The following is a 26846-nucleotide window of genomic DNA, read 5'->3' on the forward strand; positions in this document are numbered from 1 at the left end:
ATTGCATATCAATTCATCCTACACCCCGACATACTACACAAACATTGCATATGAATTTATCCTACACCCCCACATACTACACAAACAATGTATATCAATTCATCTTACATCCCCACATACTACACAAACATTGCATATCAATTCATCCTACACCCCCACATACTACACAAACATTGTATATGAATTTATCCTACACCCCCACATACTACGCAAACATTGCATATCAATTCATCCTACACCCCGACATACTACACAAACATTGCATATGAATTTATCCTACACCCCCACTTACTACACAGACATTGCATATCAATTCATCCTACACTTGACATACTACGCAAACATTGCATATGAATTTATCATACACCCCCACATACTACACAAACATTGCATATGAATTTATCCTACACCCCCACTTACTACACAAACATTGCATATCAATTCATCTTACATCCCCACTTACTACACAAACATTGCATATCAATTCTTTGTACACCTCCACATAATACACAAACATTGCATATTAATTCAGCTTGCACTCCCACATACTACACAAACATTCCATATCAATTCATATTACACCCCACATACTACACAAACATTGCATAAAAATTCATCTTACAACCCCCCTCCTACTACACAAACATTGCGTATCAATTTATCCCTCACCCCCACATACTACAAAAGTATTGCATAACAATTCATCTTACACCCACACATCCCGTAAAAACATTGTGTATCAATTCATCCTACACCCCAACTTACTACACAAACATTGGATATCAATTCATCCTACACTCCTAATAATACATAAACATTGCATATCAATTCATTCTACATCCCCACATGCTACATAATTCTTACCTATCAATTCATCTTACACTTGAAGTAATGGGTTGTACAACAAAAAAGGCCAACCAACAAGCATGGCCAAAGAACTTTGAGATCCTGAAAGTAAGAAGACTGGCACAAATTGTCATTTTAATTAAAAGGTTTTCCTAATGCAGACCTGTATTGATCTTCCCATAAATATCAGCAAATTTTTCATATTTGAAAATTGTAACTAAATCTCTTCGTGAAAATCCAGAGTTCTGTGAAGATGTACCTTTCGTTATTGAAAATTAGGATTAGCTTGAAAGGCATCAGATTTACTGAATACTGTATTGAAAAAATTTCAAAGATTAATTTATATACACTTCTAAGAAAGATTTAACACAAAAGTACTTGGGATATAAGAGTTTTCATATAATAACTTTAATGGCATGGTCTCTCTTTCAGAACAAGGGTGGTGAGACAGCATTACACTGTGCAGCTCAGTATGGGCATACTGAAGCTGCGCAGCTGCTTGTAGCAAGGGGAGGTGATCCGACTATACCAAACCAACAGGCTGAGACAGCCATGGACTTAGCTGCTCAGTATGGCCGTTTGAATACGGTGGAGCTACTCGTGAGAGCCCATCCTGACCTCTTGCGCCCATATACTGCATCGGCAGCGTCTGCAGCCGTCTTCCCCCACACACCTCTTCACCGAGCTTCAAGGAATGGCCATAGGTCAGAGTTGTGTAAAGAATCTTCCTTGATTTTGCTAATTGTACTATAATTAAAGTTAATATGGTTGTACAGTACCCTCATTTTAATATGGTTGTACAGTACCCTCAACCCCAACCTTCAGAGTGTCACATCATCATGCAGCCTACTGTAGGCTATTATTGTACCAAGCTTTTTATCTTTTTATTTAAGGTGTTCGAATTCTTGTTCATGTATTATAGACCAGGTTAGTGTATCAGATTGCGTACTAACTGTTGTATAGTGAATAACTTGTGGCTGTCTTGCTTGATGTTGAGCTTCATTATGACCTATTAATACTCATACCTTTTTTTTAGGTCGTTTCAATTTCCGAAGGCATTTTTAGATTATGCAAGCAGTTACTGCTAAATTTTCTTTCTTAAATGTACAGTATATTTGAGTAACCCTTCATTTTTATCCTTTACAATATTACTTTTACTTACTGTATTTCTTCACTAACCTCACTACCAATTTCCCTTTTATTTTATTCTTTCCTCACACCGTATGTGCAAAAACCAACCTACCGAATTTTGTGACGCCATCCGAATGGAACTGTATTGATGTGGTGACCTTAATAACACTACAGAGAAGTGGTTAAGTTCCTGTTGGCGCATGGTCACCACGTCAATGTTAGAACGGGCCAGGGTGCACCCCTTCACGAGGCAGCGCTTTGTGGGAAGGTATGAATGCGAAGACATTTATGATGAACTGTGATCTATCTTAACAAGGCATCTTTTTCATTTGCCAAAATCCCCTCTTCTTCATTTGGTATTTGTAACATAACTTGTTGATAAGTTCAGTAGTTTCAACTATCATAAAGTAAAACTAAAGTATTGAACATTAGTAGTGTAGTGATGATGTATGCTTTGCTGTAATTAGTTTATTCTAGATTGTGTTTCATGAAGTTTGTGCACCTATTGTTCCCAATTTTGGTTCTTAGGGAATTATTGTATATAATGTATATTTTTGTGGAATGGTGCATTATGTATTGACTTTATGGACAGCTCATAGCTTCGTATCTAAATTATTTTGGGTTATGAATTTAATTACAATTGGGATGGGTATGACTGCAGTGTTCTTCCTAAAGTTTTATCACATTTTTCATTCACTGATATGCCATTTGTTTTACTAAATCTAGCAAGATGTGTGGCTGGTATCCTTTAATGATGTGTACAAAGTAAGGTACTTTTAGATGATATAACTTAGACTTTGTCCTGCTTTTGTATCAGGTGGATGTTGTTCGAGTATTATTAGAAGCTGGAGCCGACACGGAGGTACGCGATGATAATGGCCGGACTGTCTTAGATACCATATCTCTCATCAATACTCCAGTAACCCAGGAAATTACCAACCTTATTAAGTGTAAGAGAGAACTCCATTTTCCCTTTTTAGTTTGCTTCGGGACAGTACAATTTATAAAAATGGTCAAGATAACAAAAGTAAGGAATTGCAAGTAGTAGATTCAGATTTATTAATTGCTTGTCATATTGAATTCTTTTTAACCTAAGTAGTTAGTTTTATTTTTATTGTTTGTAACTGAGGTGTATGTAGCCATCCTTCACGTAACAAAATACTGATAGAGATTGAAGGTAACTTTTCTCATAACCATCATGTGAATAATTGATTATATAACTAGCAATTATCTGTGCTATACTTATCCAGTTACCACGGCAGCATGTTCATTGTCATAATAACATTATTGTGTTTCCATGGTAATTTTAACAGGTGTTTCCATTGCAAATATGAGAAAGTAGTCATTTGTTTCCAAAGTTTACATTTGCCGTAATCACCTAAAGAAATGCTTTAAAATATATTTTTCTTAGTAAAATTTCATTATAATAATTCAGTCATATTTGATATATTATCTTTTTAGATATTTTGCATTTTAAAGATTTTGGTTATAGACTGGCTAAGCACTAATGGTTTCTATCTACATATGATATAGTTTTAATATTTCTAGAATCCCTTGGAATATTCTTGAATATGTATCCAATTTGAGGATCTCTTAGTGAATTTATCAGAGCATAAAAAAACACTGATTTCAACCTAAAACCTGGAAAGCTGATGGATCCAAAGAACTCAATAATGAAGCAGCTGTCACTCCCAAGTTCCAAAGCCAATTTATCAGAGATTTTGAAATTCAGCTCTGCGAGATCTGGATGAGCTTCAAAATCTGTTCATAAAGTTGATATGATAGTCGAAAGCTAAATGAGCTTTGGCCATTACGAATAAAACATCCATGCTATATCAAGAAATCAAGTTCACATATTATTAATTGTGTGAGATCCTTAGATGCAACAGATTAATTGCAGTTAAACCTTTCTATATGATTACCAGAAAATATTAATTTTGAAGTATTTCATCCTTGCAGAAAGAGCAATGTATTGCCCTACATTTTAGCTTTGTAACTAAAGAATAAGTTAACCTGTTATTTAAATTTTTAAAGTGATTTTTAATGTTTTTGATTTGAGACAACACAAATGCCATCAGTGTGGAAAATGGTGATCGTTATGTTATTGCTATTGCACAATAATAGAACCAAGTCACCCATGAACTTTTGAGATCTGAGGTAGACTTGTCATTCTTAGGCACCAAAATCAGTGTCTGGTACACGCATTGTTTTGTAAAGAAATAAAATCACTGATTTTACCAAGATGGTTTGAAAACCATTATTTGTTGGTAATTCAGAGTTATGTATTTAGAGAAATTGTCAGTACGTATTGTTGCCACAACAAATTAAGGTCCTGTTAATGCATCCCATGAATTTTGGAACTACAGCACAGTATCCTGAAGCTATAGTGCTCTATAGTGTTAAGAATGTAAGGTACTGTAAAGAAAGTAGCATATTAATAAATTAAGACTGAATTATTTTTAAAAATGTATCATCTTGTAAATATTATTTGTTTTCAAATTCAATGTTAAAAGATCAGGTTGAAACAACAACAGTGGGATATATTTGTATAATATTTGGAAACTTTTCACTTTGAACTATGCGAACACCTTCCCTACGATGACGTACGATGTGCATCAAAACATGCTAGGTACAATGTCAGAAATGTCATTTATAAATATAAACTCTGTGGAAGTTAAAAATAATTCATTTATCATACCAGAGTACAACATACGGCCATATATCACACTTGAGGATATTTTAGAAAATATCCTTTATTTTAGCCCTTGCCCTTCTTCTTCAGCTACTCAACAAAGACTGGGATTCTAGCCTTTATTCTTGATTGTGTAATGGCTATTTTGGTGTACTTTTATGTTAGCAAGCATAATCACAAGACAATAACCAATAGCAACATTCCCTACATAAGCTATTACTCTTGTCCCCCTGACACTCCTCAGCTTAAAGACATAGCTATCCTCACATCTTGCCCCACCACTAACTGAGGCACTTGCGAGTCTAGTCTTTATTCGTAATTTTGTAAGGGCTATTTTAGTGTATTTTTATGTCAGCATACATGATCAAATCATATAGGAAGTATTCTCTAAAGTGAAACGTAGCTGTGTCACTCTCCCTCTCTGCCACCGACCCACAATACCATCTAAGACGACAGCTATGCAAGTTGTCAAGGGTTGTTATTTCGGTTGAATTCCATCACAAAATGATATGTAAAATCCCACCAAATTATCTCCATACTATAAATAAATACTATACTGAAAAGGTCTCAATCCATATCAAACTTCCCCTTATCTTGTTATAAATTTCTAAATTCCATCATAATTTACTTGCATCTTATAGATCTCAGAAAATTTCTTCAACATCGGTCATACTGATATTCTTATTTGTAACCCTGATAGCTGTAGACACGATGATGTAAGACTGACAAAATTTAAATTTTTTTTGTTTCTTTCTTTCCTTGTTTTCTCAACTATCATCTTTATGAAATATTATTTTCATATCTTAAATATATATTTCATACAGTATTGTCCATTGTTCCCTAGTTTGCCAGTTGGCTTTTGTAAAGGCCTTGGAGCATGTGATGCCCTTCTTAAAATCTCAAATGCTGTACAGAAATCCCTGATTGTGGTCAGGAAGTTTGTATGATTGGCCTTTGACCTTGTCAATCATGAGACCCTTGTTTTAATACGAAAACAGTTGGAAGTGGGTGGGTCTTTTCTTAGCATCATTATTAAGTTTTTAAGTAATAGATGGCTAAGAGTGGTTGTTGATGGGCACCATAGTGGGTATAGGAATGTAATATCTGGTGTTCTTGCCCCATTACTTTTCATACTAAATACACATGACATGTGGTTTTGCCTAGAAAATAAACTTGTTGCATATACAGATGATGCTACTCTCTTTGGATCAATTCCTTCTCATGAATGTAGACCTGGTGTTGCTGAATCCCTTAATGGAGATCTAGGTAAAGTTAGTGCATGGAGCAAATTATGGGGCATGAAGTTGAATCCTAACAAACTGAAAGTATGATTGAAAGTAGGTTGAGAACAATAGCTCCTCATCATCTGGATCGGTCTCTCTTTTCTTCGATTGCTCAAAAAATTGGCTTATTAAGAAGCTTATAGGGTGATTGAATGTATTGAACTTCAAAAGTTCAAACTTGCAACAAATGTTTTTATGTTGAACAGGCTGACATAATTGTTTTTTTATAGTTTATATATGAAAGGTCTGTTTTCATGTCATTACTGGTCTTAGAATATTTTATTTTTGTTGTTCATTGCTTCTCATATAGTTTATTTAATTCCTAATTTCCTTTCCTCACTGGCTATTTTTCCCTGTTGGAGCCCCTGGGGTTATAGTATCCTGCTTCCCCAACTAGGGTAATAACTTAGCTAGTAATAATAATAATAAATAGAAATGCACTCTGAGAGTGCAGACCTCCACCACAGCAGTTTATTTCTTGACATTTTGGTCAACCTTCACCTTTGACCTAAAACTTTAAAGATAGAATCACTTCCATGTCTCAACGTAGAGATTAATCCCCGAAAGTTTCACTACTCTATGAGTAAAATTGTGTCCAGGAAGATGTTCACAAATGGACAGACAGACAGACAGGGCCGAAAAGATAACCTCCTCCCAACTTTGTTGGCTGAGGTAATAATAACAAAATAGATTTATGAAAACTTTTTCTATAATCACTTCACAAAGAACAGAAATACTTTTTCGAAGGTAAAGTACATGAAAGCCCCTTGCTTTTCTGTTACTAAGAGTAAAATACAATAGAAATAAGCAAGCTTTTGAAAAAATTATTCTGTAATTGGTAGTAAAATAAATAAATAATGGAAATGTAGGATATCAATGAATAAGTGTGCATGTATATACAAAGGTGACAAATCTTGAATGCAGCTACTGAAGGGGAATCTGATGGCTCATAGTGAAGGGGTTAATGGTATTTGAGCCCTAAGGATTGTTTGTAAATCTGTATTTGTTATTATCTGGGTTTTTAAGTTATGGGTATTTAGTTACTTTCTTTATTTGAAGAATATGCCTCCCTAACCTTTATTCAAAGCGTGCAGGACTTTCCTAACAGCAATTATGTAATAAGTGAATTTACAAACTTTAACCAGTCATTTTAGGAAATTTTGTCAAAATTTCTAATATTTCATTTCCAATTATTATACTATAATACATTTTGAAAGAACTGTAATTTATCAGATATTTTGAAACTCTCATGAATCTTTACAACTTCTGAACTCCATAAAATAAGTTTAACTAATTCTCTGAGGAGAATTCAGGGTTTATTTGTTTCTGAATGATGGCTACATATTTATGAATTTATCTAGAAATATTTTATCCTGAAAAAAAGTAATTCATAGCATGTACAGTAAAACCCAGTTGCAGGTACAGTAAATTTTTTGTAGGTGTAATTTCCCCATCATTTGGTCATTGATAGTAGCTTAAGGCTTTTTTTTTTTGTAGAGTTCTGTTTTATTTTTTTTATAGTCAATGTCAGTGAATCTGTTATTTTTTAATTTTTAAATGTTTTTATAAATCTATTTGTTGTGAAGCATGAATAGGAATTTTATGTTAAAGCTTCCCAAGGATTTCACAATACCACTGAGTGTACATGTTATTACTGTACTTGGTAATCACATTTTACAAATTACACATTAGCCAGTAGCTCTAGCTTTTGCTCCTCTTCGTCCAAAATGTTCACCACTGCATCTATTGTTGTGGAAAGGCTTTTAAAACAACAGTACATTATTACAACTACTTCATGTGTTTATATGTGTGACTTCACTTTAGTGTCATTGAATGCCAGTGCGGACTCATTTGAATGTATATAGAATACAGTTACAGGATGGAATATACAGTACTTACAGTTATACAGAGTGCAGTTGTTTATTTGTGCTTCACTGTTGATTTAAATTTCTCATATTAAAAGACCTGCGTGTGTCAAGTATGTTAATGTTGTACCCAATTCTGTTTAGTCTTTTATAAATTTACATTGCTTCTAACTTCCCTCGTTGGTGCAGCTCTTTAAAATGATCTGAAAAATGTATCCCAGATTCAGTACAATGATGAAAAGTGCATACACACACATATACTATACTATACACAGACCATGTCAAAATACCATCAACTCAGTCAGTGGCCCTTGTATCTGCATGCTTTGCTGTTGTGTCCCTGATCATGTATGCCCATGCAATGCAGGCCATGGGCAGCTGATCAACCTGGATGACGATGATGAAGACGAAGGGGCAGGAGACCCACCTTCGTGGCCTCCCCCTGTTTGGCCGCCCCCCAACTTACCTCCCATACCTACGCCAGCGGACTTAGGTTCACCTTATGAAAATGTTCTAATTCCGACAATCCTTCGGCGAGATCCAGGTACAGTACTATCATGTGAGACCACAGCATTATAATCACGATTCACTATTACACATGCAATGTATTTTCTGAATTTTTTTTTAACAAATAATGTAATGATTACTCTATGTTTATTCGTGTGTATAGTTACAAAAGAATTTTATTTTTATGACAGTTCAAATGGTTACTGTCTACGCTTTGAGAAGTAATTGCTTGTAACAAATATAACAAAGCTGTTCACTGTCACAGTTTAGTAAAATCTAGATGAAGCTTCATTGGAAAGATGTTAGAATTATTGAGGTATGAAGTTTCAAGAAACTAACTTAGGGTTTATTATAAAAGCTTGAAAATGCTTATGGAATAAAGGTTCAGCAATTTGTCTTTTCACATATGAATGCATATTTGTGTCGATAAAAGCAAATATTTTTACATAAAAAAAACCTGTTATTACTAAACTGCATACATGCATTTTCATTTTCATTTCAAAGTACAGTATATTAAGTTAACTACTCTATAAATGGTTTTCACTTGCCTGTCTAGTTTATACTTAAAATTTACATTATTAGACATATAAATGATATAATAGAAACACATTACTGTACAATACAATTAGATGCTGGAATGATGACATAATTTTATTCTTCATTTACCATATCTGTCCTTTCTTTTATAGGTAGAATTTAAGATTTTGTTTGTATCAGAACCTTCACGTGATGGTATTACATTTTCATCCTTTGAACTGTATTAATAAATCTTACACAGTAGTAATTTGAAACGTTGAAATATGTAATATCGTAGCTGGCCTTGATTTATATTTTCCACACCAAACGGCTTAATTTGTACGTGTCTTTGCCATACTGTTTTGAAATTCAGCAGCTAAGTTTCGCAATGGAATTGGATTAAAGATCTGACAAAAAAGTCATATGTATGTTTTAATATTTGTAGTTTTTGTAAGTTGGCTGTTGCAATTATGTATGTTTGATTTAATTCATAGGAAAATTTTGCAAAATTATCAAGTTGACAGTGTATTGTATTGTATTAAATTTCATTATACTCTTGGAATTATCCTTAATTGCTTTCAAACATTTAACCTACATACAGAAAGTAGGAAAATGTATAAAGCTTTATTTTTTCATCAACATTAAGTGTGGTATGTGTTGTCCACAAAATTTTCATATTTTGTTACTGTGACGAATTTTAAGTTACTGAAAGCACTTGGTTATATTTTTGTCTTTTGTGATTTAAAACGCTTGCTGGTATATGATTTGTGAATTTATTATTGAATATTCCTATACAGCAGTCATCATATCTACAGGCAATATCCCCTTTTGAGGAACTTGTGTTCTTAATGTGATTGTAATATTCTCCTGATTATACATTTTAACATATTGCTTTGCATGTTAAATGTGCCTTTATTACTTCTATTAGTAATTGCATAAGACTCAGGTTTCAAACACGTTCTAGAATTTCCTTTTTCCAAGTTAGGAGGAAAGTTGAGTTTGACTTAGCATTTCCTGTTTAGCTTGATTATCATGAATTGGTCGTTATAGCTATATATACTTAATTTTACCTTGGGTAAGATAGTACTTTAGGACCTTTGGAATGTGGTAGGCAAGTAGGAACTTTATGATATAAAACATTTTACTTCAGACATCATTCTCTTGGATGCCACCAAGACTGTCAGTATAAGTTTTACACTATTTCTTATATTTGGACTTTTGACATGGGTATCCTCTCAAGACCACAGATGTCAAGAGACAATTAACAATCTTCTTCCTGAATAATAATAGTTAGCCATTTTGGTTTCATCATGCTAATTTCTGGCAATTATTGGCTCAGGGTCTCTCTATCCTTTTTGTGTAGTGAGTAGAATGAACTATTTTAGAATTTCTGAGAACAGTCCCAACTTTATTTTCTTCCTTTCCAGTGAAATATTTTAATGCATATCATGGCACTCTGTGGATTATAATAAAGGTCTTCTAGAGTTTTTGGTGCTGACCATTTTCTTTAAACTGCGTTTCTCTGTTCTTTCCCTTTCATATGAAAAGCAACCCTTTTCATAAACCCTTTGATAGTATAGAAATGTATTAGTCTCATTAAAATTGTCTATGATAATTACACCCAATCACCACCTACATTGTATAGTGGGAATTTTCCCTATCTCCAATGCTGTTCCCTTACAAGCATCCTTACTTGGAGCTTTGCAAAGTTGAGGTTAGTCACTGGTATAGAAATGGAGTTTTGATGATAAAACAAAGTTTTATGAATACTTACCTGGCAGTTATATATATATAGCTAATTGTAGAGACATTTAGCTATATATATATAACTGCCAGGTAAGTTCTATTCATGAAAATAGCTGTTTCACAAGTCAGGATTACCAGGACTATTTTAGCTCGTATGAAAGCTGAAGATTATTTGACTCCCCTTCCTCTTTGGCATTTGCAGTGTTTTACTTTACTCCTTGTAGAGCCTGATGCCCATGTAGAGGTCATTTAGTTTAGAAAAGTATCATATCATAGTTCTTCACTTTAGAAGTAAAGCAAAGTGCTTGTTAGTAGTCGCACTAGTCGACTATCATATCTTATAGTAGAATGTACAGTACAGTAATCTATTCCAATGCAGTTAAGAATTTTCCCCATTCTTCTTGTAAATGAACTTTGGAGGTCTTTTTATCGAGTTAGTCTTATCTTGTAAGAGGATGAAGGTTTTATCATTTGTCTTGAATAAGGTATTCTTTCCGAGACAAATTGGTCTCATGTTTGAATGAAATCTTTGTGTTATCAGAAGCCATATAGTATATGTATTGAAATGTATAACCCACTAATTTTTACGTGGACTTGCTTAAAATTGGTCCCTCACATGAGCTTGGAGTTGCTAAATGGTATATCACAGACTGCAATTAGTAGCCAAATTTGTAATGTATTTGCCTTGAAAATTTCTATATTCCTTAGATTTCAGAGAAGATATCCCGGTATAAGCTGTTCATTAATTTAGATTATGTTCTAATGTGAATCAACGTATGTTGTGGATGAGACTTGAAGTAAACGTAGATGTGTAAAAATATAAAAAGATTTTGTTATGATGTGTACTTAATATTGGTTCTCCATATAATCATTGGATTTTTAGTTTCATTATCTCTAGGTATTACAGCAATTTGCATGTTTACATTTATTTTGCCCATAGAAGAGTTTATCTTGAAGTATTTCTGCACTTTGTATTAATTGAAAGGATGTACAGTAGGTATGGATATTATGTTAATATTAGTACAAGAATGCTTTATGTATTAGCAGTATTTACACAAATATATTATTGAATAGTCAAAAAGAAATTTAAGCCTTTCAAATTTATAGATGAATGTATTCGATGAAATTACTTAACATGCTATTCACAAAACAGTGCATTAGAAAAAAAAAAATGAGAACAAATATTGATATTTCAGTTATACAATAATTGTCATTTTATTTCATGAAATATTTTATTGTATCAGGTATTTAATAGTATGCTCTACTTTCATTCATAAGAATTTTTCCCAAATTTACCTTATATGAAGCAGATGTATAAGTTTAAGGACTTGTTTAGCAGTTTTAATCTTGAAGCATTTTTAATTGGAAAATTTTTTCATTATATCTTATGTGATATATATTACTGTACTGTACTGTATTTTCATGTTTATTTATAGATGGTGAGAGTTGTAGGCTACCTGATAGAGCTAGCAGTAGAGCTTCTGACCGAGAAAGCAGAGCCTCAGACCGGGAAAGTCGCACCTCAGACAAAGAAAGTCGCACCTCTGATAGGGAAAGCCGATTATCCGATAGGGATGGTCGGACATCAGTTGCTAGCAGGGTATCCGACGCGACGTCTGACTGGTCAATATATGATGTGCCACCTCCACCAAAAACTGTTTCCAGTGATCGAGGTTCTATATCCTATCGGAGTCAAAATTCTGAGTAAGTATTGGAATTATAAGCTATGATTAATTATTATTTTTAATAATTCTTTATTCTAAAGTTATAGAAAACTCATTATACATTACAGTATAACTATTGATTGTAAAATCTAGGAACTGGATCTTTTTAATACATCACTTAAAGCTTGTAATGTGTTGTTGGAAAAAGTTGAAAATCATTGCTGATTAATGGAATATAGTATATGCCTAAAAACAAATAATATTGTTAGAATGATCTAGTAATAGGCCAATTTTTTAGGCAAAATTTATATGCAGTAAGAATCTTAACAAAGAAACTAATTGCTCTAGCCTTGATTTCATTCTTTTCAAATAGGTGTGGAGATGACGATGGATTGTATGAAGTACCACCACCTCCCCGCTCTTGTCGTAGCTCTTCAGCATCTCTCAGGTCTTCCCGTGACTCACGTCTCTTGCGGCCCCCTTCAGACGAGCTACCATCTCAACCTGTTACTAGTCCGGTCTCGTCAAACAGCACTGCTGTTACCAGAAGAAACACAGTAGCGGGTGGCTCTGATTCCTCCAGCAGTAAGGTAGTAGAAGTGAGTAGCTGTGCATGTTGCTGCCTTCACCGTCTCACCATTTTCACCGACCCCAGCAGTAGTGTTTGCACAGTGCAACAGATTATTACTACTACACAGCTCTCTCAGTAAGCGTGTATTTTCCCATCAGCAACATTTATACTGTACAGTAATACCTCTTCATATGAGTTTCCCTATTTGTTCTCCAATTTTTTTTATCCTCTTAGATGCGTATATGTGACCGTATTGAAGTGGTTTTATTTAGTTATTGAACCTAGTCTTTAGTTACATAGTCAGAAGCAAATATTCTCTTTAAATAGTTAGCTCCTCTTTCTGAAAAAGTGCAGTTGGCAATTGTGTTACTATTGAACCCCTGGAAATGTCTTGCATTATAAAACTACATTGCATCTGAAATGGTTTGCAACTTGAGAATTCAAGACCACTTATCCCCTAAAAGTGTTTTCACTCTTGATTTAAACACCACGATTAATTTACACTTAGTTTAGCAACATACACTGAGATTTTTTATTTTTACAGTACACATAGAAAGACTGAATTTTAACAGTAAAATTTGTTACTTGTATACTCACTCAATGTCCATATTGCTTCTCTCTCAAAGCTTGGCTTCTATTGACTTTTACACAAAATTAAAAAATATCCTGTTTTATTTCCTTTCAATAGGCTAAGGCCTGTAGTACAGTGTTGAGACAATCTAGGGGGCTATGACTATAATCTTGGCTTCTGTTCACTGTAGATGCTTTATCTTTGTCTGAATGCAAAACTAATTGCCTATCCTCTTGTGAATTCACTAGTCAGTAGGGAGGTGGGTGGCCATGTATTGTATATGAATATCAGGTGAGTATAGAAATAAAAAATTTTACTATTAAAATTTTCTATTTCTAAGAACTTCCTGTGATGTTCGTATTGCTGACTCCACTCACTGTAGAGGAGGGTAATTGAAGGAGAGAGATGAAATTTCAAGTCCTAAAATGATCAAGTTATCTTGCCTCTTAGACTCATTCTTGTCTTTGAATAAAGTTTGTTCTAACTTGATTCTCCAAATTGGGTTCCCAAATACAACTCAACCATCGGGTTTATACGGAGAAATGGGGCCTTTTCTAGATAGGGACCCAAACCATCAGTTTATATAAGTCTTGGCATCAACTTGTGCTGTCACCCAATAGATCTTATTTATATAAAATAAAGGACCCCAAATAGGGTGAGAAATCAAGGAATGTTTCTGCATATCAGACATTGTCCTAACTATACAGCAACAGGCTTGTTCCCTATGTTTAATCTCAAAATACATAAAGGTCATTGTAGCCTGGTAAGCCCCTCTGAAATAGTTTTATCTAGAAAAGTCAGGTAATCCAAAATTAACTGGATATTATATTACTTCCAAGATGTGAAATCTTGTGAAAAGTGGGAGAAACCTATTCTGCTATTTACGGACATTTTAATCCTTTATAAACTCGCCCCACACTTTTGCAAACCTTTCCCACTCTCTTATAACACTTTTACACCTGCGCATACATATAGATTAGTTTTGCTATATGTACGTATAAGTGCACTGCTATAAACAGTACAAGTGAGGTTTGGCTACCTAGCCTTGTTTACAGGTACGAGACTGGAGTCTCTTGTGCTGTATATGTTTACTACTGTACACATACAGCACTATGTAGAATATTTTGAGGCTACAGGATGTGGAGAGTTTCTCTTAGATTATTACTTTACAGAATGTTTCTTAAAACGTTACTATGTAATTTAAGGCTGCTAGACATTAAACATTTCTCTATTTTATTTAAAAGAAAATAGTTTGCTACATACTTGCCTAATGTTATTCCTAAATAATTTGACCTAATTCTGTATGGGGTAGCCTCCTAAGATACGCATTCCAATAGAGCTTGATTGATGACGACGAATCACCTGAGCAGTAGATGACAATGAATTAGCTGTGCAGTAGATGATGATATTTACTACACAATCAATCGTAGGCACCATTGCAGAGTTTGATTGAAAGTAAATAAAGTAAAAACTTTAACAAAAGTAACACAAAACCCAGAACTATGATGGAACATTTGTAGACGTAGACGTACCGCTCACAAAACACAAAGTGGAACGCAACGAGGGGAGATGCTGCCTGGCCAAACATCATTCTCAGGTGATGCTGTGTTCCATGGGCCAGTCAGCAGCCAGGCTAAAGATTACTATACCTTGATTGGTTAACTCTTATATGTCAGCCAGTAGCCTTTCGTGTACGATCTTGCGTAAGCAATAGGGACAATATACACAGTTTTTGTGCACTGTCAGCAGATGCAGGAATATTTTCAACCAAGCTTTCTTTTTTGCGATACTTTTTACAATGTGTTTTTATCTCATTTTTATGGTTTTTTAATATATTTAAGTAGCAAAATCTTATTTTATCATTGAAATACTGAAAATAAAAACTTCAAATTTTTATTTCTGGCGAAATGCAGCTCCTTTCGAGGATTACTGTAAAATTCAGGAGCATGACTACCAGAAAAACTTAGTACAAAGTGAATTTGTGAAAAGCAAATCTACAAAAAGCGTGGGAAGACTGTACGTGCAAATTTCTTTTTATAAACATTGAAAAAACCCATACTACAGAACCTGCTAAAGACAATATTTCTAGAATACATGTACTGTATTCCCTACTTTGCTAACAATAAATGGTATTTCTTTTATAAACCACCTTGCAAACCTTACTTTTAAATATCTTTTATTATTATTAATTTGTTTAAGAGAAGTAATTACTGTAGATCTAAATCAGTAACAAGCTTAGGCTATCGATTGGTTTAGTAAATCTTGGAACGTGTTTGTTGGAGAAAATACTTTAACAGTAAATGGGAACCAAATTAGCAGCTTCCTTTCCATGGAGATGATAGATTTGTTCCATTTAAAACAAATCTAAGAAAACAGAGGGGGTGTAAGTCATCTTGGAAATGGCATTTCTGACAACTTGGAAGAATTAAAAGAATCCAAATTTACCTAAAGTAACATATTTGAATACTTTTCAGAAATAAGTTTTTAACAGTTGAAAGGTAGATACCTCATCAGAGTCGGGGGTCTTCCTCCATGTTATCTTCTTCATCCTAGCCTGATTAATTCTCTAAGACATTAACTACAAGCATTTCCATTTTTTAATGGGACCCTTTGCTCCTGAGCAAGACAAAGGACTCCTTTTGGCAGTTGACATACGAGAACCTAGATTCCCATAGGGAATAATAGAGATATACTAGTGGCAGAGTCTACATGAGATAGATGCACACTGCTATCTGAAACATGATGCAACAGATCAGCTTGCGTTGAAACATTCAAAGATTTACCTAATAAAAGTACACTGTTCCATAGGGACCGTACAATATGCCACACATTAATATGTGAAAATGAATGGATGCTCAGAAGTGCTGCTTCAGCTAGCGTATGGGATTTTAGGATCCAGGCTACCAGTTTGGGTCTTATGCCTCAGAATCCAGTGGTCAAAATGAGCAACATAGAATATGGAATGGCAAGGATTTATGCAGTAGAAGCAGCTTGAGTAATTGTAGAGTTTCAAGCTCCAAAAGAGGTGATCGACTCTGTCATGTGCTTGGCGCCATCAGAACCCTTACTAAGTGGTACACTTCAACCATTAGAAAAAGCTTGAGGAGATAGACTAGTGTTTGGAACTGGGCAGATTAGACTAGAATATCTGCTTTTGGCTGCCTTAGGTTCAACAAATGAAGCCAAAGATGACAAGAGCTAGTGACGGTCATAACTATCAAAGTCCGAGAGCTTGTTAAAAGATGGAGTGGTATTATCAAGCTCATCCCCACAATAATTAAGTAGCTAAGTATTTTCTGGATTTTCCCCTGAACTTAAAGTTAGTTTCCTTTCACATTTGGAGCCCTTGATGTGGTCAGCTACCATAGTAGCATACTTTTCCACAAGAGGAACAGTAAGGCCTTCGCATTCCTCAAAATGATGATATAAATATCAGTTTAGCCTTCGGCATGAGCCACAGAGGGAACAAGAATTTGGATCACTGAAAAATAATAAGTCCTTTGAATAATTTACACGGGAATTACCAACAAATCTAGAAGAAAACATCCCTTATGATAATTAATATCCTAAATAACACGTATAAGATGCTTGAACAAATTTTGGAGGTGAAAAGATTTGTCAACTTAACAAGCAGAAGGTGATGAGAAGACTGAATGATTAAGCATCTATGGTGTACCTAAGTCAAGTTTATTACCAATAATCACAGGATTGTCTCAGTACTGTAGTAGAGGCTTATGCCTATTGTAAGGAAAGTAAGTGGGAAATTTTAGCTTTGTGATAAACATTGCTATAAGACAAGCTTTGAGAGAAAAGTAATAAGAACATCAGGGGAGGTTAGTAGAAATTAATTATTTACTTTTATAGTTGAACCTGTATTCTTTCTTATTGTTTGAGCACTTATGGGAAAATTGAAAGGACTTATGAGCTTCCCATTCTCATTTTATCATACACTATAATGCTCCAGCTTAAGCTTTGTATAAGTTTATAGTTTATAATGTTGCTTTGCTTAATAAAGAAAAAATAAATTTCCATGCAAATCATAAAGCAAATATTTTGGTTACACATAAAAAACTTATAAGACAAGCTTAACGATGAACAGCAATACTGTATATATAATACTGTACAGTACAGTGTGTTATTCTCAAATAAAGTGCGCTGACAGTCGAGCTTAATTGTTGGTGTTCAATGTACATTATTTCTCTATGCTATTCTTTTGCTTTAGTTTTATGGCCTATGACTACACCATCTGTGTTTTGATGTACAGTAGACAATACCAGATTACCCTTTGTTTTATTTTTTAGGTAGATACTTTAAATGTAATGTGATGTATTCATGTATGTACTGTACTGGTGATTGTACCTTGGAGTAAAGAAATCATCCGCTTTTCTAATTCCTGAGCTTGTGATAATTTCATGTTATTCCTTGAGGAATCTCTCTCTCTCTCTCTCTCTCTCTCTCTCTCTCTCTCTCTCTCTCTCTCTCTCTCTCTCTCTCTCTCTCTCTCTCTCTCTCTCTCTCTCTCTCCCTTTCTCTCTCTCTCTCTCTCCCCATAAACAAGCAGAATTAATGGCATACATGTATTCACATTTGAATACACTATATTTGACAAGTTTTTATGTTATTTCTTTAAAGATATTTTTCATGGCCTCTGCTTATTACATTTGCTTCATTTGCTCAAATAATATTCCTTTCGGAATATGGAATACTAGAGTTTAGAGGTAGTATTAGGTGATTAAGAAAATTATAGATTTTTTCCTTCTATTGTACAGTACTTTCATTTCATGAATAATTAGTGTTATTAAAAAACATACCTTCTTTGTGTGATAGAAAAAAAAATGGTATTATATAAGGGATTTATTAGGAGAGCATCACTTTTCATTTTGAATGAGCCATGACAATAATAGAATTATGATATTTTTTTGTTTGAATACTCGCCTGATATTCATACTGCCTTGTACTTAAAGCTGACTTATATCAATGTTACCCTAAGTTTTTTAAAATATTTCCCAATTTCTTCTCTTTAAGAATCATACATCTCTTGGTCATCAATGCACCAACTGGTACTGATGGAAACAAACCAATGTGTGGCAAGACTGCATCCACTTCTTTACAATCTCAAAATCAACATTGGGATTTTCTTCTCTTAACTTCATTAGTTAGTTAGTTAGGAGGGAGGGCATTCATATGGTGCCTATAATTGGCTTTGCAGTAAATACTGTATCATTGTCTGCGTTGTCATCTACTCCCCAGCTAATTCGTTGTCATCATTCAAGTTTAATTGCATGCATACCTTAGATGAGTACAGCATATATATACAGTAGTAATGTTTAGAGAAGTTTTCCATCTTCTGTAGATTTAAAATATTTTATGTAGTGCTGCACGTATACAATAGTGAACATGCATAATACAATGGACTCCAATCTGGTACCCGGGAGTTAGGCTAGGCTAGCCTAACCTGACGTTTATCATGTTGAGCAGCGCACTTACGCGTATAGTTTAAACCGTGTACGGTATAACTAAAAGTGTTCATAGAAATGTGGGAAAGTGTTATATAAGATTTTGGTGGAGGGTTTATACAGAAAAGGCTGAAAATGCCCTTAAATAGGAAAGAAAATTTTTCTCCCCTTCTCGCAAAGTTTTGCTTATCACTAGGGGTCCTGGAACGTAACCCTCACAAAAAAAAGGGATTTACTGTACCATTCCTGTTGAATCTGAATCCTTTCCATCGAGGAGTTAAAAAACAGGCAGTCATCCAGATATAACAGGACAATGATGCCCATATATCTTAACCACTTGGAGACGGGAGACATCATTCTGGTCGTTGAGAAGCTGTCCTGACCTCAAAGCGTAGGCACTTAAATTGGTAGACTTTCAGCCCACTTTAAACTGGAGGAATTTTCTCATTTATTTGAAAAATAATGTGAAAGTAAACATCTATAAGGTCTATCGAAAACTTCATCATCTTTTTTTTTTTACTGTTCCTAGCAGGGTACTTCCATTGAATACTTGGTTAGAATGGTTAAAACTGTTGAGACTTGAAATATCGAGCACTGGTCTCCAATCTCCTGAACCTTTGGGCACCGATAGTAATCTGTTGTAAAACCCCTGAGATGGGTTTAGTACCTCTACTTTTAACGTTCTTCTAGAGGAGTTAGCAAATACTGTATCTAACTTCAAAATTCGAGTCTTGCTGAATGGGGAAGATATCTTAATAAAGGTGTTGGTTCCTTGGACAAGGGAGGATTGGATGCTAGAGGTAACTGATAGCCCACCTTGACCAGAGACAGAACCCATGGTTGTATTTGAAGAGTTTCTCACACCTGATTTAAGTGGGAAAGCCTTCTTGCTATAGGCAGGAGTTTATAAAGACTATCATAATACTCTCCTTTAATACCTATGAACCTTGTAATTTGGGCCAGAATGTCTCCTAGCATGGAATCCTGATGGCTTACTACTACTACGAAACAAACCCCTAGGAGTTGGCAAATCTAGAAAAGTGGAAGAATCTAGTTTATAATAATGAATAGGGTTACTCTATCCCAAGATAAAGCTCTCAAGCTGTCACTTTTTCTAAGCATCCACATGTGTAGCCACTTTATCAGTCTTATTAACATCCAATGCAAGACCCAAAATAGAAAGCAATATCAAAGAAAGTTTCTGGGCTTCAAAAACTGTCTCGACCATAGAAAAAAACCCGCTTCTTTTCTATGTTTAATTACGTAAGACACAAAGGCTGCTACAGCCTCTGAAGTGTAACCAAAAATAGTTTTATTACCCACAAACATTTCTCTAGTGACCAAGTTTGTAAATCCTCAATTTGAAGTTCTAAGGTTAACATTATTTACAGGCTCAAGGAAATTAATTAATTGGGTAACTGATTATTTTTATAGATCCCAGAACATCTTGCTGTGATAGAGGTTTTTAACACTAAGCACAAACTTGAAATTGTAGCTTTTCTTTTTACTTGTGCTAATTATTTGTAAATTTTATCTACCACAATTTGAGAAAACATGGGAGTATATGTTGTCTTTAATATTGCTGCTTCTGATGATTTGGATGAATAAGAATGCTCCAATCTGAACTTCCCTTAGGTAACTTATTTGGTTACCTTTCCGTGATATGCTCTTGTAAAGAATGAAAATTGAATACCTCCTCATAGCAGGGTTCTTTTTCTGCATCCTCTTCATTTTCTTGTTATGAAACACACACACATCTTAAATTCTGCCTTTCCTGTTTGTTTGTTTACCTTTAACTGGAGCCTTTGCACTTGTGTAAGTTAAGGGACTCCTTATGGTAGTTGAAGTGCTAGTGCCTACATCAACATTATGGAAAATTGAGATGAGCTAGTGGCCAAACATACAAGCGAATGTTAAACACTGCCATATGAAACATTATGCAACTCATCAGTATCAGAGACCATCTGGTATGTCATACCATTAAAATAAGAAATGTTTGGTTATTTATTAGGACTTACATCAATGAGTGGAGGTATATTAAGTTCCAGAAAACCAACTCTGACATCACCTCAGAAACCATAGGTCCATAAGAAGCTGATCAGTTTACAGTGGTGTGAGAGTTGCATGAAGTGTAATACTAAAGTGTTAGGCTTTAAAGGAGCATCTTGAAACACTAGTCAAACCTTGAGGAGTTATACTAGGATTTGAAACTAGGCAGGTTTGATATCCCTGTTAAAACCCAAACCTTCACTGGGCATATTAGATTTTATAAAAGAAGCTAACAAAGTCAAGAGATTATGAAGCTCATCTTTATTAAACCCTTAGATTTTGTTAAAAGCTGAAGGTTCGTTAAGGGCTGAGGATTCTTCATTAAAGGCTGAGGGATCTGTAACGGCCAAGAGTTTGTTAACATCTGAGGGCTCATTGATATCTGGTGTAACATTCTCAAATTTATCCCCATTATAATCAAATAGCCTAAACCTTTATATTTTCCCCAGAAGTTAATGCTAGTTTTCTTTTACTTTTGGAACTATAATCCTGTTTTGCTACAGGTTGAATATGCTTCATATAAAGAGCAAAAAGACATGCATTTTTCACAATATTGTCCCCAAAATGGATACAAAGAGAATGAATGAGGATCATGATCCCCTGGAAACTGTTGAAAAATCCATAGTGTGTGTTACAAATTTATGAGAAGACATCAAAACTACACTATTTAATAAAACAATTTTAAAATCTTGACTTTGCAAATACGTCCTATGAAGTTGGAGTCGACGAGAAGATTGAAGAAAAGTGGGTGTAGTCTTGCCTCACAGTGGTTTGCTGCTATCAGTTTCCAGATGGTGTATCGATGGCTAAGAGACATAATCCTCTTGACAGGAATAAAACAAGAAATATTCAAGAAATATTTTGGTAACATCGATATAAGGCAGTTTCAAGAATAAAGCAATATGAACATCAGGGGAGATTCATAAAAATAATAGCTTTCTGGTAAGTAGGTTTTATTTTTATATAGAGTATGGTATACAGTATTGTTACTGTACTGTATTTAATAAAGTACACTAATATAATCTTAAACAGCAAGGTGGATGGGCAACTTATCATATAGTACATTGACATTTTATTTTTCCTCTTGTTCCTCTTGTTTTTAAGTTTTGAATATAGCTTTTTTACGATAAATGTGATTAATAGGATGAATATATTAAGACAATGAAACTACTGTACTGTATTTGCAGTACTGTAAGATGCACATTTAGGAAGAAATTTTTTAAGAATGTTATTCTGTCAAAAAAAAGGGTTTTATCACCGACAAGAAGCTAATCACTGACTGTGAGACTTGGAATTGACGAGGGGCATGGTAAGCTGTGGTTATCTGTAGTGTGGCTAGTGCAAATATTCACTATGCTTTATTTGTTATCACTAAATTTTATAACACAGCTTTTATCATGTAAGATGTCAAATGTTTAGCAGAGGTATGACAAAAAAGGGTTATCATTATCAACATCATCATTATTATTATTATTATTATTATTAATATTTATATTATTATTACCATTACCATTATTAGCCAAGCTACAGCCCAAGTGAAAATCAGGATTGTACAAGCCCAAGGGTTCCAACTGGGAAGTAGCTTAGTAATAGAGAAAGAATGAATAAATTTTATAGGAGAATTTTTAAAGATTATGAAATATATTAAGATTGGTAATAAATTTAAAATAGATCAGTCATATATAAACTATAAAAAGAGACATGTCAACTTGTTCAATGTAATGTCTTGTGCAACAAGTTTGAACTTATGAAATTCCACTGATTCAACCGCCAGATTAGGGAGATCATTCACGATCCGGTCACAGGTGGAATGAAACTTATTAAATACCATGTAGTATTGAGCCTTATGATGGAGAATGCAAAACTGTCAGAATTAACTGTATGGTATAGCTTAGGAAGATCTGAATGCAAAGGATGGGTAGAATTATGACAAATCTATTGCAGTATGCTCCAAGACATAACTGAATGACATTTCCAGAGATTAGTATCCAGATCAGGGATAAGAATTTAGTAGATTGTAAGTTTTTGTTCTAACTAATTGAGATGAGAGTGAGCACCTGAAGACCACACAGGAAAACATTACTCAAAACAAGGTAGAAGAAAAGAATTGAACCATGTCCTCCAGATATATTGTTCACCAAAATCTTAAGATGCTCTCTCAATATGCCAATTTTTTGTGCATTTGAAGAACCAGACTGACTGTGCTTCTCAAAAGTAATTTTGCAGTCAAAAGTCACACCTAGAATAGTAAATGATTTCAATAAAGTTAGAAAGACATTGAAAAAGCAAAGATCTGGATTTTGAGGAGCCACTGTCCTTCGACGACTAATGATCATACATTGAGGTTTGTTAGGGGTCAACTTCATGCCCATCATTTACACCTTGCACTAATTTTAGCTATATCTCTATCAAGGAATTCAGCAATAATGGGTCTATATTCAGGAGTTGGATGTGATGCAAAGAGAGAGTAACATCATCATCATATGCAAAATTAGGATTAGACATGGAATATCCCTTAGTTTTCTGATTAGATATTTGATTAATTTATATGAGAATTGTCGTTAGAAAGCTCACAAAGTTATGATGTATTTAATTTATTTATCCTTTTTATATTGAAAGTTAGGAAATCTCTGCCCTCAATCACTTGGGCTACGTAGGGAAAGTAATTCACTCACACGTACTTTGTCGTCCTTATTTCTCTCGACATAGGATACCTCAGGAACTGAAACACCAGTTTTTTGCCTGATAATTATTCCAGTGTAATGTCATATAGCAACATATAGGCTGACTGTATTATAGATAATGTTAATTAAACTCAGAAATCCATTTCATTTCACTTAACTGGGAATTACCCTTATTGCTTTTCTGTTGCATCCTCTTTCTTTTGCCATCTTTTTCTAGTGTGTCTGGTAATGGAATTTTGTTTGTATTTCATTTACTGTATCCTTAAGGAAAATATTGTTTCAATTAAGCCACACTATTCCTTTCCCCATTTTTATTCCAAGGTATTTTATTGTATGCTTTACTTCTCTGATAGCTTAGTATTTCATATTTTTTATTTTATTCTTTCTTTCTTTTTTTCTTTCTTTCTTTGTCTGCATCTTTTCCCACTTTCATGTGGGGTCGATGTTTCTGACCAGCTTTCTCCATCATCACCGGTTAATCCCTTTGATCGAAGCTCATCCTTGATACAGTCCATCCACCTTCACTTTAGTCTCCCTCTCCTTCTTGTTCCCTGTACCTCCATTTCCATCACTCTCCTCCCATTATACTGTTTATCTCTTCTCATGACATGACCATACCACCTCAGTCTACTTTCTTGGATCTTATCTGATAGTTTTCTAACTCCTGTGGTGCCCCTATTAATTTTCATATTTTACATGTTTTAATTTTTTTTTTTCAACACTCATTCCAAGACATGAATGATTTTGTCATAGAACTTGCATTAGCTCCTCCATTTAATGCCCTGCTTATAGATATTACAAGGGCCAAACGTGAAAGTTTTTGAGACAATTTTCTGGTACCTTTCAATGTTAATCCTTGTTATTTAAAACTTAATTCTATCTCATTCAGTGACAAGTGGTTAAGTACCTCCACTTGGCTAATCTTAAAATAGAAACAAAATCTTGATCAAATGTGAAGATATGACTTTATTTTGACGGTATACTGTTATTTTCTTTTGAGTTTTTTTTTTCCGTTTGTTTTATTCTTAATAAGTCGGGTAAAATCTTATTTAGGTTTTCCTGTTTCCTACTTTTTTTTTTAATTGTAGGTCTAATGCTTCCTTTGGGGTTAACTTCAACTCTATTTTTTTAATTTTTACTGTTATATTTTTTTATTTTTACTCCTTTCCTTTTGATTTCTACAGTTTTCTTCATGTCTTGAGTCCAAAAGTTGGAATGAATGTATACATTAAATCCACCAAAATTTTATCCTCCTAGCAGAGAGGCTTGATGTATGAGGTTCCAAAAACCTCAAAGAAATTAGATAATATTTTTTACTGGTACACAAACTCATACCCCTTTTTCCGGGAACTTTGACTTTTTCTTTAGTCTATAGATTCCATGTCTTCCTTTATATGATTTTTAGAAGTATTCCCAGCCATCATTGCCATAAAAGTAATTGACTGTACTGTATATCTTCTCAAGTGTGTTAGACCTACTTGTATTGAGGACATCTGACTCTATAATGATGATCTTATCGTTAATGCTATAGACTATTAACTTTTATTATCTGTAGACAATACGATTGATTTATGGAAGAGTGCTAAAGTCTGGTGCAGCTGGAAGGTTTGAATCAAAGTTTTGATGCTGGAGTAAACTTCTCCCTATTCTCAGTTTTCCTTAATTTTCTTGTTCGTCAATTAATAATCAATTTAAATTTAGGGTTATTCTAATCCTACTCTTAATGTTTCATATAGTTAATATGATCTATTCTAACTAACTGCATATTTGCTTATTTGACTATGATTCCTTCAGTAATGAAGGTTAAGAATAAACTAACCATTGCCATGGGGGGGGGGGGGGGGTGTCGGTTCATCAAGTCCCAATATCTTTGATTTATCAGACCTTATTTTGTTTATCGCCATTTATTACTCACATCTACCTCTATCTGTACAATGGGCAGTTACTGTAACATTAGAAGCATATGAACCTTCAATGATGTTTTTCCTTTGTGCAATAGTACTGACTGCCATGTATTGGTAAGATTTTGATCTGTAAACATTACTTGAAAGTTTCCAAAATGAAAGTAAATTAACTTCTACAGATGTTTCAGTCAGTGTGCTTGTATAAATACAAAGACCATTCTTACTCCTCGTAGATTGAGACTCCCATTCACCACAGTGCATTAGAGTGAAACATGTTTTGGAGGGTCTAGTGTACTACAGATATGATAATTATAAGGTAAAAGTTGGTTAGTGGCCTGTTAGGTTTTTCCGTATATAGTTTTGCTCAGGTTAAGTACCATTGGTCATGGTTGCTTAAAGTCAGGAAATTATCTTGGTGCCAAGGTAAATATAAAAATATTTCCTTCATACTTTACAAACACTTCAAATTGCTGAAGAGTGAAAGTCCACAGAGAAACAGCTTTTTCTGAAGTCATCATGAACTTGAACATAGATGTAATTTTAATTGCAGTAGCTTTGTGTCATAAATAGGGTTTTTGATATGCTTTTCAGTATATTGTTACATCATATTTGCATACCCCTCAAGTGTAGGGGTGCTCAGAATACTTTCTTTGTAAAATTCAATTAAAAAGTAAATTTGCAATTTTTATGACTTGTACTAAAAAGTTCCGTAACTCAGAATAAGAAGATTAAAGAGTGGGGATGCATGGCTAAATGGTACCAGCTAAAGCTAAGGAGTCTGGTTTTTAATAACATTTAAATGTACAGCTATCCATTTGAGAGATACTAGTAGACTATTACATTCTCAGCATTTTCTATTATAGTAAATGGAATTAACATCTGAATGCCCTCCTATTGAAAGGTAGCTAATGATAAATGCCAAAATTCCAATGTTCCCTTTGTTGTTTGAGTTCAGTACAACATTACTAAAAAAGATAAAGTTGAGATATTGAGTTAATTAGTCGGATTTATTTTTTATATTTTTCTGTGAAGTCCCTATTCTTTGTCCCATCACTTTCTTTGCTAGGGTAAGAATTTTGTGGTGTGAAAGGCCAAAGGCAATGAAATAAATTATATGTTACTATGTTACCCATCAGCTGTTTTAGGCTGCATAGTAATCATGAAGATATGACATGAAAGTTAGTTTCACTTCATAAATACATAATTAATTGCACGATTGGATATTTATTTTTACTTGTGGTTCTCACTCACTGGTGGGGATATTGTAAATGATACAATCTATTGAAGTGTTTGGGATTTTTCTTCCATACTATGAGTACAGTTTCATTACATTCATGAGCACAGCAGTAACTTAATAGTTG

At 34.1% G+C, this 26846-nt stretch overlaps 1 protein-coding gene across 9 annotated transcripts in view; it reads left to right on the forward strand.

Annotated features, from left to right (window-relative positions):
- The first annotated feature begins 1280 nt into the window (after positions 1-1280).
- LOC137638734 (ankyrin repeat and sterile alpha motif domain-containing protein 1B-like) overlaps positions 1281-26846 on the forward strand; it is a 182360-nt gene continuing 156794 nt past the window's right edge. For 8 of the 9 annotated variants that reach the window (XR_011044177.1, XR_011044178.1, XM_068371072.1 and 5 more), the window contains exons 1-6: positions 1281-1550; positions 2152-2245; positions 2795-2927; positions 8185-8361; positions 12023-12290; positions 12624-12849. Coding sequence is in view for 7 of the 9 variants with exons in the window: in XM_068371072.1 (XP_068227173.1) it covers positions 1399-1550; positions 2152-2245; positions 2795-2927; positions 8185-8361; positions 12023-12290; positions 12624-12849 (1050 nt within the window). In the remaining 2 variants the exon portion in view is untranslated. The remainder of the gene's footprint in view (positions 1551-2151; positions 2246-2794; positions 2928-8184; positions 8362-12022; positions 12291-12623; positions 12850-26846) is intronic. The other variant, XM_068371076.1, reaches the window with a different exon arrangement.

This window comes from Palaemon carinicauda, chromosome 3 (genome assembly GCF_036898095.1).
Source record: "Palaemon carinicauda isolate YSFRI2023 chromosome 3, ASM3689809v2, whole genome shotgun sequence".
NCBI lineage: Eukaryota > Metazoa > Arthropoda > Malacostraca > Decapoda > Palaemonidae > Palaemon > Palaemon carinicauda.